At 40.2% G+C, this 12,174-nt stretch overlaps 1 protein-coding gene across 7 annotated transcripts in view; it reads right to left on the bottom strand.

The window, feature by feature from the left end:
• Nucleotides 1–12,174, bottom strand: part of TRIP4 (thyroid hormone receptor interactor 4) — an 88,772-nt gene that overhangs the window by 16,562 nt on the left and 60,036 nt on the right. For all 7 annotated transcript variants that reach the window (XR_001180544.2, XM_045067411.1, XM_004758705.3 and 4 more), the window contains 2 exons: nucleotides 11,438–11,562; nucleotides 9,115–9,206 (listed from right to left, as the gene is read on the bottom strand). Coding sequence is in view for 6 of the 7 variants with exons in the window: in XM_045067411.1 (XP_044923346.1) it covers nucleotides 9,115–9,206; nucleotides 11,438–11,562 (217 nt within the window). In the remaining variant the exon portion in view is untranslated. The remainder of the gene's footprint in view (nucleotides 1–9,114; nucleotides 9,207–11,437; nucleotides 11,563–12,174) is intronic.

Raw genomic sequence — 12,174 nt, 5'->3', positions numbered from 1 at the left:
GGAAAATGAAGGAGGAGAAATTGGAGTGGGAGATGAACCATGAGAGACTATGGACTCCAGGGAAACAAATGGAGGGTTTTAGAAGGAAAGGGGGCGGGGGATGGGTGAGCCCTGGGATGGGTATTAAGGAGGGCACGGATTGCATGGAGCACTGGGTGTTATACACAAACAATGAATCATGGAACACTACATCAAAAACTAATAATGTACTGTATGGTGACTAACATAACTCAATAAAAAATAATTAGAAAGAAAGGAAGGAAGGAAGGAAGGAAGGAAGGAAGGAAGGAAGGAAGGAAACATGACTCCTATCACCTGGTTTCCAGCCTGGGGGGGAGGAGGAGAGGGTTGGGCCTACTCTTTTTTCATGGCTCATAAGTTTCATAGCTGTATAACATAACAGGTAATTAACACTAAACAGCCATTTTCTTCTCTTCTCCAGAGGAAAAATGTTCACCAGTCCTCTAGAAAACATTTCTTTTGCCATTTTTTGCCATTTTTTGGCAATCACAACTAATTCAGAGCCAAGTGGCCATTTTCACCAACTCTGCAAGATGTCACTCTTCCCAACAAATCCCCAAATGACCTTTAAGTCTTGTATCTGTCTCCAGAGGACTAAAAGCTAAAGCAAACAGTTAAGAAAGAACTCATTGACAAAGAACATATATTTGCTATAGGTTTTCTTGGTTTGAACTTTAGGGAACTAGACAGGACATGAAATCAGGCTCTGAAATGCAGTTAGCAGAAAACCAACTCCAAGAAGATTAAGGTGATAATACTCAGGAGAGAAGGAAATGAGTCTGATAAAAAGGCTACAAAGCACAACACATCCAAAGAAGCATATCCTGAAAGCAACTGTGTTCTCTAATAGTTGTGTACATTTTCCTTCAAAGCAATTCAAGGTGTTCACAGGACACACAACTAGTACCCTAGGCCACACTCTACTGGAGAATAAAAGTTTTCTCACATCAGTGACATATTGATCATGAGGCTTTGACAAGAAAACTACTATATATTTGACTGGAGTTGAATAAAGATCATGCCAGCTGGCCCAAGGTGGGATATTGAACTCCCATGTACTAGTAGTACCCAATTCAAGTCATGTGCTCAGTATCAAAGACAGGGGGGTTACAGCTCAATGCTACAGAGCTCATGTTTGCTCTAAGTGAAAAGAATAACGTATGAGTGACGTGCAGCTTAAGGGTTTTAGAGCCATTTGCGGAAAATGATCTAGCTGAAGCCACATAGTGTTGATTTCCTGGTCCCATCCTACTCACAGTTAAGTTTCCAATGTGGCTTTCTATGCCCTTTGGAATCCTATGCTCAAACCTCCATACATAAGAGAACCTAAGCAAGTATATTTTTTCTAAAATTAACCTCATAGCTTTTCTGCCCTTACTCATAAAGACCTAAAGTGGAATCACCCATACATGACAGCTATTTTTGGTCTTAAATTTCATATAGCAGGCTTTTAATAATTCAACTTAAACTAGTAAGAACTAAAAGAGATGCCTGGGTGGCTCAGTGGGTTGAACCGCTGCCTTTGGCTCGGGTCATGGTCTCAGGGTCCTGGGGTCGAGTCCTGCATCGGGCTCTCTGCTCAGCAGGGAGTCTGCTTCTCTCTCTCTCTCTGCCTGCCTCTCCATCTACTTGTGATCTCTCTCTGTCAAATAAATAAATAAAATCTTTAAAAAAAAAATTTTAAAGATACTACATTGTAAGGTCCTTAACCATTGAAGTCTACGTTGGGACTAATAACTCAGAACGCTAAAACTCGACTTGGGGATCTGGTAATTTTAGAATTTAACTCCCAATGGCTGGTTGACCCAACTAAGAACAACTATTCTGAGGCAGAGCTTAGAGCATCCTTTGACATCAGTTAACCTACCAAGGTAAGATCATTGTTAGGTAATCTGGTGCTATTAACATTAACAATACCCCTTCATAAAATGACATTTGTCTTTTAGAACAAAACAGATTAAAACATTTTATACTATCCAAGTAAAAAACCATAATACTGTGCGTGGAATTAATTTTTTTTTTTCTTAAGATTTTAAGTAATCTTGGGCGCCTGGGTGGCTCAGTGGGTTAAGCCGCTGCCTTCGGCTCAGGTCATGATCTCAGGGTCCTGGGATCGAGCCCCGCATCGGGCTCTCTGCTCAGCAGGGAGCCTGCTTCCCTCTCTCTCTCTCTCTCTGGCTGCCTCTCTGTCTACTTGTGATTTCTCTCTGTCAAATTAATAAAAATAAAATCTTTAAAAAAAAAAAAAGATTTTAAGTAATCTTGAGGCGCCTGGGTGGCTCAGTGGGTTAAACCTCTGCCTTCGGCTCAGGTCTAGACCTTCTAGACTTTCTAGATCAAGCAGACTACTTTGCCTCTAAGCCTGGGTTTACTTACAGGTAAAATGAAGGTGTTACATTAAGTGATTAATTCTACCTAAAACCTCTTACATCTGTCCCCCTCTTGTCTCATTTCACTGGCATTATCCTAGAACAGACTTTTAAAAATACCTTGATGTGGGACGCCTGGGTGGCTCAGTTGGCTTAAGCAGCTGCCTTCGGCTCAGGTCATGATCCCAGGCTTCTGGGAGTGAGCCCTGCATCGGACTCCTTGCTCAGCAGGGAGCCTGCTTCGCCCTCTGCCTTTGCCTGCCACTCTATCTGCCTGTGCTCACTCTCTGTCAAATAAATAAATAAAATCTTTATTTTATTTATTTATTAAAAAAAAAAGAATCTTGACCCTCGAATGACAACTGCCATCTCATTAGTACCTCCCCACCTTCAGAATCTTCACTGTAATCCATCTTCCACATTGCAGCCAGATCCATTTTCGTAAATCAAGGCCATGACCACGTTCCAAACACCCCTTCTCCATTCCACAACTGACTATAGAAAAAAGCATTACTGCTAAAGCTTATCATACAAAGCTATCTACCACTGGACCACAACATACTTTTCCATTCTTGTTTGCTGCTTCCTCCTCTTTTAAACCCATACCCATCTCTCAACAAACTGGTTTGCTATTATTCTCTGGATAGGCCCATAACTTCCACCTCACACTTCTTCTTCTCCTTGGACTATGCCTCTCAATCAACTATGTAGAAAGACTTGAACAACAATCTCATCTCTATCATTTACTGACTAATAGTACTCAAGTTACTTTAACTGAGTCTTAAATTTCCTCGTCCCTAAAAGAGGGGTAACGATACCTTGTTGTTGTTATTGTAATGAGGATAAGAACATACATGATAGGTCATATAACAGCTGATCAAAAGTGATAGATTTTATTATTACTACCCTTTAATGCTAATTCAAAAGCCATATTCTTAATAAAGTCTTTTGAGATCTCTCCTAGCTGGAAGCAACCTTTTCCTCCTTTAAATTCCTCAGTGACACTCTACTTTTCAAGACAGTAATTCTGCTTTTTATTTTGTATTTGTTTGTTTACATTGTTACATTTTGTTTACATTTGTTTACATTGCTTTTTATTTTGTATTTGTTTGCTTGCATTTGTATTTCATCTGTCTAGTAGTCTTTCAAACATTCTGAGAGCAGAACCCATGGCTCATTCACCTTTCTGTTTCTTTTAGTGTCTAAAACAATGTCTAATTTATGGTAGGCATTCAAGTGTTTATAATAATACTTAAGAAAATCTTAAGAATTATATGTTCATTTTCAGAGGCATCTTGGTGGCTCAGTCAGCTAAGCATCTGCTTTCAGCTCAGGTCATGATCCCAGGGTCTTGGCATTGAGCTCCATGTCGGGTTCCCTGCTCAGCAGGGAGTCTGCTTTTCCCTCTCTCTCTATCATTCTCCCTCTGCCCCTTACCCATCACCTGTGCTCTCTTTCTCAAATAAATTAATTAAATCTTAAAAAAAAAAAAAAGAATTAGGGGCGCCTGGGTGGCTCAGTAGGTAAAGCCTCTGCCTTCGGCTCAGGTCATGATCTCAGAGTCCTGGGATCAAGACCAGCACTGGGCTCTCTGCTCAGCAGGGAGCCTGCTTCCCCTGCCACCCGCCGCCGACACCTGTCTTTATGCCTACTTGTGATCTCTGTCAAATACATAAATAACATCTTTAAAAAAAAAAAGAATTACATGTTCATTTTCAGATGAAAAGCTAAACATCAAAGAACTTCTATAAATGCACAGATAAGTGTTACTATTTCTCTCCTCTGTTTGGGAAAAGAACAATAGAAAGTATAATGCTTTCTGGATTATTAAAAAACATACATGGTTGTCCTCAACTCATGCATGTGGGCACCTGACACTCAGGTTATAAAACAACTGTAGAGAGAGTTTGTTCTGACCTAGAAGTTCTAGTAAATATTCTAGTCTTCATGAGAATTCTGAAAATACATTCCCTGTTTCACTCAAGTGAGCTGTGATTTTAAAGAACTGCCTAGAGTCAGACTAGCTGTGGCACATACTCAGTTCCCCTCTTTGTTGGGTCTCTGACACAGCCCTCATGATCCCTTAGGAATACATATTTTTAGGTTTATAAATATGCAGGTTTTCTCAGTACAACAGAGAGGATATTTTAACACATTATTAAAAGGTTTTATTTATTTATTTGTCAGAGAGAAAGAGAGAGAGCACAAGTAGGGAGAGCAGCAGGCAGAGGGAGAAGCAGGCTTCCCACTGAGTAGGGACCCTGATGTGGGGCTCAATCCCTGGACCCCAGGATCATGACCTGAGCCAAAGGCAGGCACTAAACGGTCTGAAACACCCAGGCATCCCCATTTTCCACATATTAAAAGAAATTTTGCAGGGGCTGGTTTGCTTAGTCCGTAGAGAATATGACTCTCATCTCAGGGTCATGAGTTCAGGCCCCATGCTGGGCATAGAGGTTACTTTGAAAAAAAAAAGAAAAGGAAAATTTGGGGAATTTGGGGACTCCACATTTTTCAAAGCTAATGTCTGGTTTGAATATTGATATTCCTTCATCCTGTAATTTCTCACCTCTTAGATCAGCATACAACACATTGGTGATAGATGATTTCCATTCTATTTTTATTAATCGTCCTGAAGATCTGTATCACTTGGATACCCTTATAGGAGAAGGAACAAGTAATACTCTCTTCCCAATGAAGACTTCAATTCTACTTCTATGTCAATTACATAGGCACCCAGCAGAATTGCTTCAGCAGAGCTCTTTAAAGACAGGGTCTTGGCTATTATAAAAGCCATAAGATCAAATGGACTGAAGGGTCAGTATGCTGGCAGGAGAGGAATGGATTTAGTCAGAAGAAACAGAACAATCAATGACCTTGGAAATTTCAGACAAATCAGATTATTGAAGGCAGAGATATAAATAGCACAAACAACACAGACAAGTAGAAACAAAAGCCACCAACTCAACTTTCTGTTTGAAAACTTGTTGGGTCTAGAGAACTGTTCAAACCACAGCTGCTAATGGTTATGGATTTGGCAATCAAAATGTCTTTGTTAAAAAAAAAAAAAAAGTTTTAACTGCCTTACTATTGAGGTTACAAACCACAGCCTTGATGTATTGTTGCAGTCAACATCCTCCCTGCTGTTTTTGAGAGCTTACATCTGCTGCTGGCAGATAAAATGCTGGCAAACGGCATGGGCTCCTTCCAAGGGAATACAGGAGAAGTTGTAACTAGATGACTCTCATCTACCTTTCTCTCCTGAGTTGAGCCCACAGCCTTTTCTGTATCATTCCTACCTTGTTTAGGTTGATTCCCTGCCATTACTCAGGAGGGCTTAGGGTCCAGTGGGATTTTTTTCTGGCACAAATTATCCAGCCAGCCATACTACTCTTAGAAGATAAAAGGAAGAGGAGTTCTTAGCTCAGGGCAAAGCAATTTTAGCACATATTTTAAAAAATCAGTCAGAGTATAGTGTACTTGATTTTAAACAACCACTAATAAAACATTGTTTTTTTGTTTGTTTGTTTGTTTTAAGAGACTAAATGATCACACTATGTCAGAAATAGTGAGGGCTTAGTATATTTTAACTTATCAAAGAAAGGCCAAGAATGTGAGGTCAGGAAATAAGTTACTGAGTTTCTCTGGGGAAGGAAAAAACTAGGAACAAGATGGAGAAGTAAAATGTGGTCCAAATTACTTAGGAGATTAGCTTCAGTGGAAATAAAAATTACTAGATCTACACTGGTTTTCAAGGAAAATATAATTCAGCTGGGTGATGAGAAATGAGTGTGAAGATGCAGAAAGAAGACACAGGTCAAGAAACCAATTTCTGGGGCACCTGGGTGGCTCAGCGGGTTAAGCCGCTGCCTTCGGCTCAGGTCATGATCTCAGGGTCCTGGGATCGAGTCCCGCATCGGGCTCTCTGCTCAGCGGGGAGCCTGCTTCCTCCTCTCTCTCTCTGCCTGCCTCTCTGCCTACTTGTGATCTCTCTCTGTCAAATAAATAAATAAATAATAAAATCTTTAAAAAAAAAAAAAAAGAGAGAGAAAAAGAAACCAATTCCTGGATGATTCTCCCTCATTTTCATAGATAACCTGTGAGAATAAAAGAAAACCAAACATATGTCGACTAAAACTTTCTAAGTTGTATATACCACAAGATACCAGTTCTGCAGTTAGTAACTAGGCAGTGTACATGGGGTGGGGAGAAGGGATTTTATGGTCTAAGTTTTTGGAACACTACATGTTATATCTACTAGATGTATCAGCGTCATAATGCACACTAGCATGTTAATGGACCTGAAAAAGTCTGCAGTAAACAAACACATTTATTTGATACAAATTCATTTTCCAAATACATGTGTCCATAGACAATCACCTCCCCCGTTTTTATGTCTCCAGAGAACACTTATGCATGGAATAGTTTGGGAAACGCTAGTCTAGAGCTATTACTCCTCAACTTTCAACTCATTATTACAGAAATGAGAATAAGGTTTGTAAAACAGGCTAGGTAATCACATTTCTTACATCATAGAACCCTAGGTTAGGGACAGGCAGATTACCAAAGAGGCTTCAGACATTTTCTAAAAGGCAGCCAAACACCAAAGCTATAACTTTTTAAAGATCCTTACCTAATACATAATTTCCAAATAGGTCTACTAACAATTCTGAATACATTCTTGAGCTACCCCCAAACACAGAAAAGAAACAGTGGGGGAAAGCCCCAGAAAAGCTGATCATAGGGAAAATGGGTAAGGGATTCCTGTTTAATGAATGCTACTGGCTTCCAGTGTTTGGGGATATTCTAACGTCATACATTGGGAAATTCATAGGGAGAGCTGCCAGGACTTCCAGCTGGGAACATATGGGAGGATTCCTATATTTCTATGTGCAGCCCTCACTATCCTCAGGATAAAAGACATAATCTAAGCTTGAAGAGGAGTATCATGCTGACCTGAAAGAGAGGTATCTTTGAGAAACAAAAAAGATTTATTTTGTTAATTAGATTTCTAATTCCCATAAACTTGCTACACTCCATAGGCTAGGGTTACAGTTTCTATCCTTCTCTACACAAACCTATGGAAGAAAGAGGATAGGCTGTCTAGTGATTGAAATCATTTGACCTTATATCAGACGGTGATTTGCTTGATCAACAAATAAGAAAATAAAGGAAGGCCCCTTACCAAACCCCCCACCCACACTGCCAGATGCTCCTGAGTTCCCATTCAGAATGCAAATATCCTAAAAAGAAAATATATTAATAACATATTAAGTCGTACTAAGCTATTAATGACTGTGAGAGTCTTTAAAACTATAAAGTCTGGGGCACCTGGGTAGTTCAGTTGTCTAAGTGTCTGCCTTCAGCTCAGGTCATCATCTCAGGGTCTTGGAATTGAGCCCTGCATTGGGCTCCCTGCGTCTCTGCCCCTCACTCCCCCCAGCTCATAGGTTTGCACACACATGCTCTCTCTCAAATAAATAAAATCTTAATTAAAAAAAACCAAACCTTATAAAGCCAATACCAATGTATGGAATTTTTATAATTTTTACTTCTAGACTGAAAAAAAAAGGAGGGGGCTGGGGAGGGAAAGGAAGAGAGCAAAGAAGACCCTAGAAAAATGGTGAAAGACCCACAGGGGCATAGGCACAAGAGTGTGGAAAACAACCACATGTCTATGGTTTGCCTAAGTTTGGACCAGGTAATAAGGGCAGAACCAGAGGCGAGGGATCAAATTCATGCCAAAATGCATGCAGTGTACTCATATACATAAAGTAATCAAAGAGGACTGAGGAGGCAATCCACAAGAAAATGAAAGAAAACTAAAGGGATACTAACTATTGGTTAAAATCTACGAGGAAAGGGTAGGGAGAGTAAGATAGAGAAGAACAGTTTTTATAAACGGTAATAACAATATTGAAAAGCAAATAAATCTGGAAAACAATTTACTGAAAAAATGAAACTGAAGAACATTTTCCTAGGCATAGTGGTTGCCTAAAACAACTGTTCAAAGAACAGGAAAACCATATTGTTAGATAAGATGCTTCAGGCTCCAAGGATAGACTTTCCCATTCTGATTTTTGCTGGTCTGAGTATAAATATAAGGCTCTAAATCAGTTCTCCAATTAAGCTAAAGTCCTTCAGCTCCCTCTGCTGTTCAAAAATGAACTCTAGTTATGTCAGTACAATTTTTAGTGATCAAAATAAACAAAAATATATACCTATATACATGCATGCGCACAGGTGCACACACTCTCTCTCTCGCTCTCTTAAATATACCCCAAATATGGCACAGTCCAGGAAATCAGAATTCAAGCATACCTGCTTATCATGAATTCTCTGGCATGGACCAAATGTTCCAAAATAACAAATCCTATCATTTCCACCACCTAACTGAAATAATTTAAGGGATAATGGAGGGTTTCTTTACCAAAAGCGGCAAAGTTTTACGAAAGGAAAAGGACCCTATACTCTTTAGCCTAGTTGGCGCAATAGTTTGTCACGCAGACATGTACATGCATCAGAAACCAAAACATCACTAGTTTTTCTGTTTCTGACCTGATCCTTTCTCTTTCCAATATTTCCCTATGAAAAGATTATCCTCACAAGTCTGAATTCAGTTGCTAACACCTTACTATCTCCACAATATTCTGTGTTGAAGGATCTACAAGTCAACTATGGTAGCAAACCAAGCATGTATCCAAGAAAATTACTCTTTACTCACCTGATCCTTAAACTGCTTCTGGGACAAGCAGTCAATGAGGTCCACACAGCCCAAAAGACAACCTGATGGATAGTCGTTAGGAAATTCCACATCTGAATCAAGAACAACAGAAGGATCATATAAATTTCCTTTTCTGTGACCCTGAAACTGCCCAATCTGATTCCAAATCTGAACAAATCACTTTCTCTCTTATGTATTTGTAGACACGGAAAAAAAAATGATGTTTTTATTTAGCACAACTGTTTGTATTTTAGCAAAAAATTTAGTGAGTGGCTGGCTTAGTCCACTATCCACATCCTAAGCTATTAAAAAAAATTGCCCTTACACCATCAAAGTTCAAGGACCCTATAACTCCAAACAAATCAATTCCACCTATACTCAGCTGGACTAGTTTTGAATTTGGTGATGATGGGTTTTGGAAACAAGCTATAGGTGTGAAGAGAAAAACCAAAAAAATATAGGAATGACAGAACATAGGGAGTTAGAAAAAAAAATAAGACAATACAATTTTTTTTTTACTTTTATTTATTTATTTGACAGAGATCACAGGTAGGCAGAGAGGCAGGCAGAGAGAGAGGAAGGGAAGCAGGCTCCCTGCTGAGCAGAGAGCCCGATGCGGGACTGGATCCCAGGACCCTGGGATCATGACCTGAGCCAAAGGCAGAGGGTTTTTTTTGTTTTTTTAAAAATATTTTATTTATCTATTTGACAGACATCACAAGTAGGCAGAGAGGCAGGCAGAGAGAGAGGAGGAAGCAGGCTCCCCGTGGAGCAGAGAGCCCGACGTGGGGCTCGATCCCAGGACCCTGGGATTATGACCCACTGAGCCACCCAGGCGCCCGAAGGCAGAGGTTTTAACCCACTGAACAACCCAGGCGCCCAAGACAACACAAATTTAAAACAAGCCAGTCAGGGCGCCTGGGTGGCTCAGTGGGTTGGGCCGCTGCCTTCGGCTCGGGTCATGATCTCAGGGTCCTGGGATCGAGTCCCGCATCGGGCTCTCTGCTCAGCAGGGAGCCTGCTTCCCTTCTTCTCTCTCTACCTGCCTCTCCGTCTACTTGTGATTTCTCTCTGTCAAATAAATAAATAAAATCTTAAAAAAAAAAAAAAGAAAATATGAACTTTTGATTCCTAAAATTTTGGTTTCCTAAAAACTTTTAAGGGTAGCTCTGTAATTATCCTCTCATTCTACCTTTAAAACAACTGTATGAGTTAGATAAGAGGAAGAAAAACAAGACACCTAAAGGTCAGAAGTGGTTTTTAGGATCCAAACTTGATGTGCTTGGGATGACTTCCAAAATACACTGCTTAAGTCAACCAACTCTGACCTGTCCAAATCCCACAGCAGATATCTATTTGGGTCACTCCCCCCAAAAACTTCTTACTGTGGTTGTTCTTCCCAATCTAAAGATCCCAGAGTTTATAGTAGTCATTTTGCTCTCACAATTTAAAAGAGAGAGAGAGAGAGAAGGAAAGAAAGAAAAAGGAAGGAAGAAAGAAAGAAAATAAATTTCCTCAGATGAAATTAAAACTGACTCAAGTCAGTTAAGCATCTGATTCTTAATCTCTACTCAGGTCTTGATCTCAGGGTTGTAAGTTGGGCTCCTTGCTGGGTGCGATGCCTACTTAAAAAAAAAAAAAAAAAGAGGGGCGCCTAGGTGGCTCAGTGGGTTAAGCCTCTGCCTTCGGCTCAGGTCATAATCTCAGGGTCCTGTGATCGAGCCCCACATTGGGTTTCTCTGCTCTGTAGGGAGCTTGCTTCTCCTCTCTCTCTGCCTACTTCTCTGCCTACTTGTGATCTCTCTGTCAAATAAATAAATCTTTAAAAAAAAAAAAAAAAAGAAATTAAAACCAGTTGGTCAATATCTGGTGTTAGGAACTGTTATTTTTCTTTTCTTTTCTTTTAAAGATTTTATTTATTTATTTGACAGCAATCACAAGTAGGCAGAGAGGCAGGGGGTGGCGGTGGGCGGGGTGGGGCTGGGGAGCAGGCTCACCGCTGAGCAGGGACCCCGATGTGGGGCCTGATCCCAGGACCCCGAGTTCTCGACCTGAGCCAAAGGCAGAGGCCTTAACCCACTGAGCCACCCAGGCACCCCTGTTATTTTTATTTTCATTGGATGATGAATTAATGATTTGAACAGCTATCTATGACCTGATAGCTGTTCATGAAACAAATATACACAAAGATAAAAGTCCCTCTCATACCAACTCACCCAGAAAAAATAAACTCATAGGAAGAAGGAAATGAAATAAGATGAACATCAACAACAATGACTTCTCTCCATCAAATAATACTGAAAGGAGAATATACGGGTGTTACCTTTCCCACGAAGAACACGATATGTAGTCTGGAGTTCTGAGACTTCTTGAGGGGAGGGTCTTTTGGCTGTGGCTGCGATCCAAAGTCGTCCTCTGTGAGGAGTGTACCAGCTTCTGCCCTCCACCCTTAAAACAATTACAAATTGAGAGGAAGGGTTTAAATTCTAGTATCCCAGTGAATCTCATTTAAAACAGCAAATCTTCCAGTTGAACCAAGAGATCTATAGAAAGTATTTCACAAAGAGGGGTATTTTGTGTGAAAAACATTTAATACCCTTCACTAGAGTATGAAACCTGTTCTCCAGCTTTTCCTATCATCAGAACAAAGACAATTCGGGCATCTGGGTGGCTCAGACGATCAACTGTCTGCCTTCAGCCCAGGTCATGATCCCAGGGTCCTGGGACTGATTTCTGTATCGGGCTCCCTGTTTAGCAGGGAGTCTGCCTCTCTCTCTGCCTGCCGCTCCCCTCTGCTTGTGAGGGTGCTCTCTCTCTCTGACAAATAAATAAATGAAATCTTAAAAAAAAAAAAAAGAACAAAGACAATTCATCTCTTTCAGGTCCTACTTTTTACCTGATCTCTGTAACTCAGAATAGCTCTCAGTACCTTTCACTAGCCTTGGAACTTCTACCACCCAAATCTTATTTTTTTTTTAAGATATTATCTTTAAAAAAATTAATAATAAAATAAAGATTTTATTTATTCGAGAGTGAGTGAGAGAGAGAGAGAACATAAGT

The sequence above is a fragment of the Mustela putorius genome, unplaced genomic scaffold (genome assembly GCF_011764305.1).
Source record: "Mustela putorius furo isolate JIRA1106 unplaced genomic scaffold, ASM1176430v1.1 tig00003896_pilon_pilon_pilon, whole genome shotgun sequence".
In the NCBI taxonomy this organism is placed as follows: Eukaryota; Metazoa; Chordata; class Mammalia; order Carnivora; family Mustelidae; genus Mustela; species Mustela putorius.
Note: the sequence above shows the minus strand (reverse complement) of the source record. Positions and strands in the feature narration are given on the sequence as shown.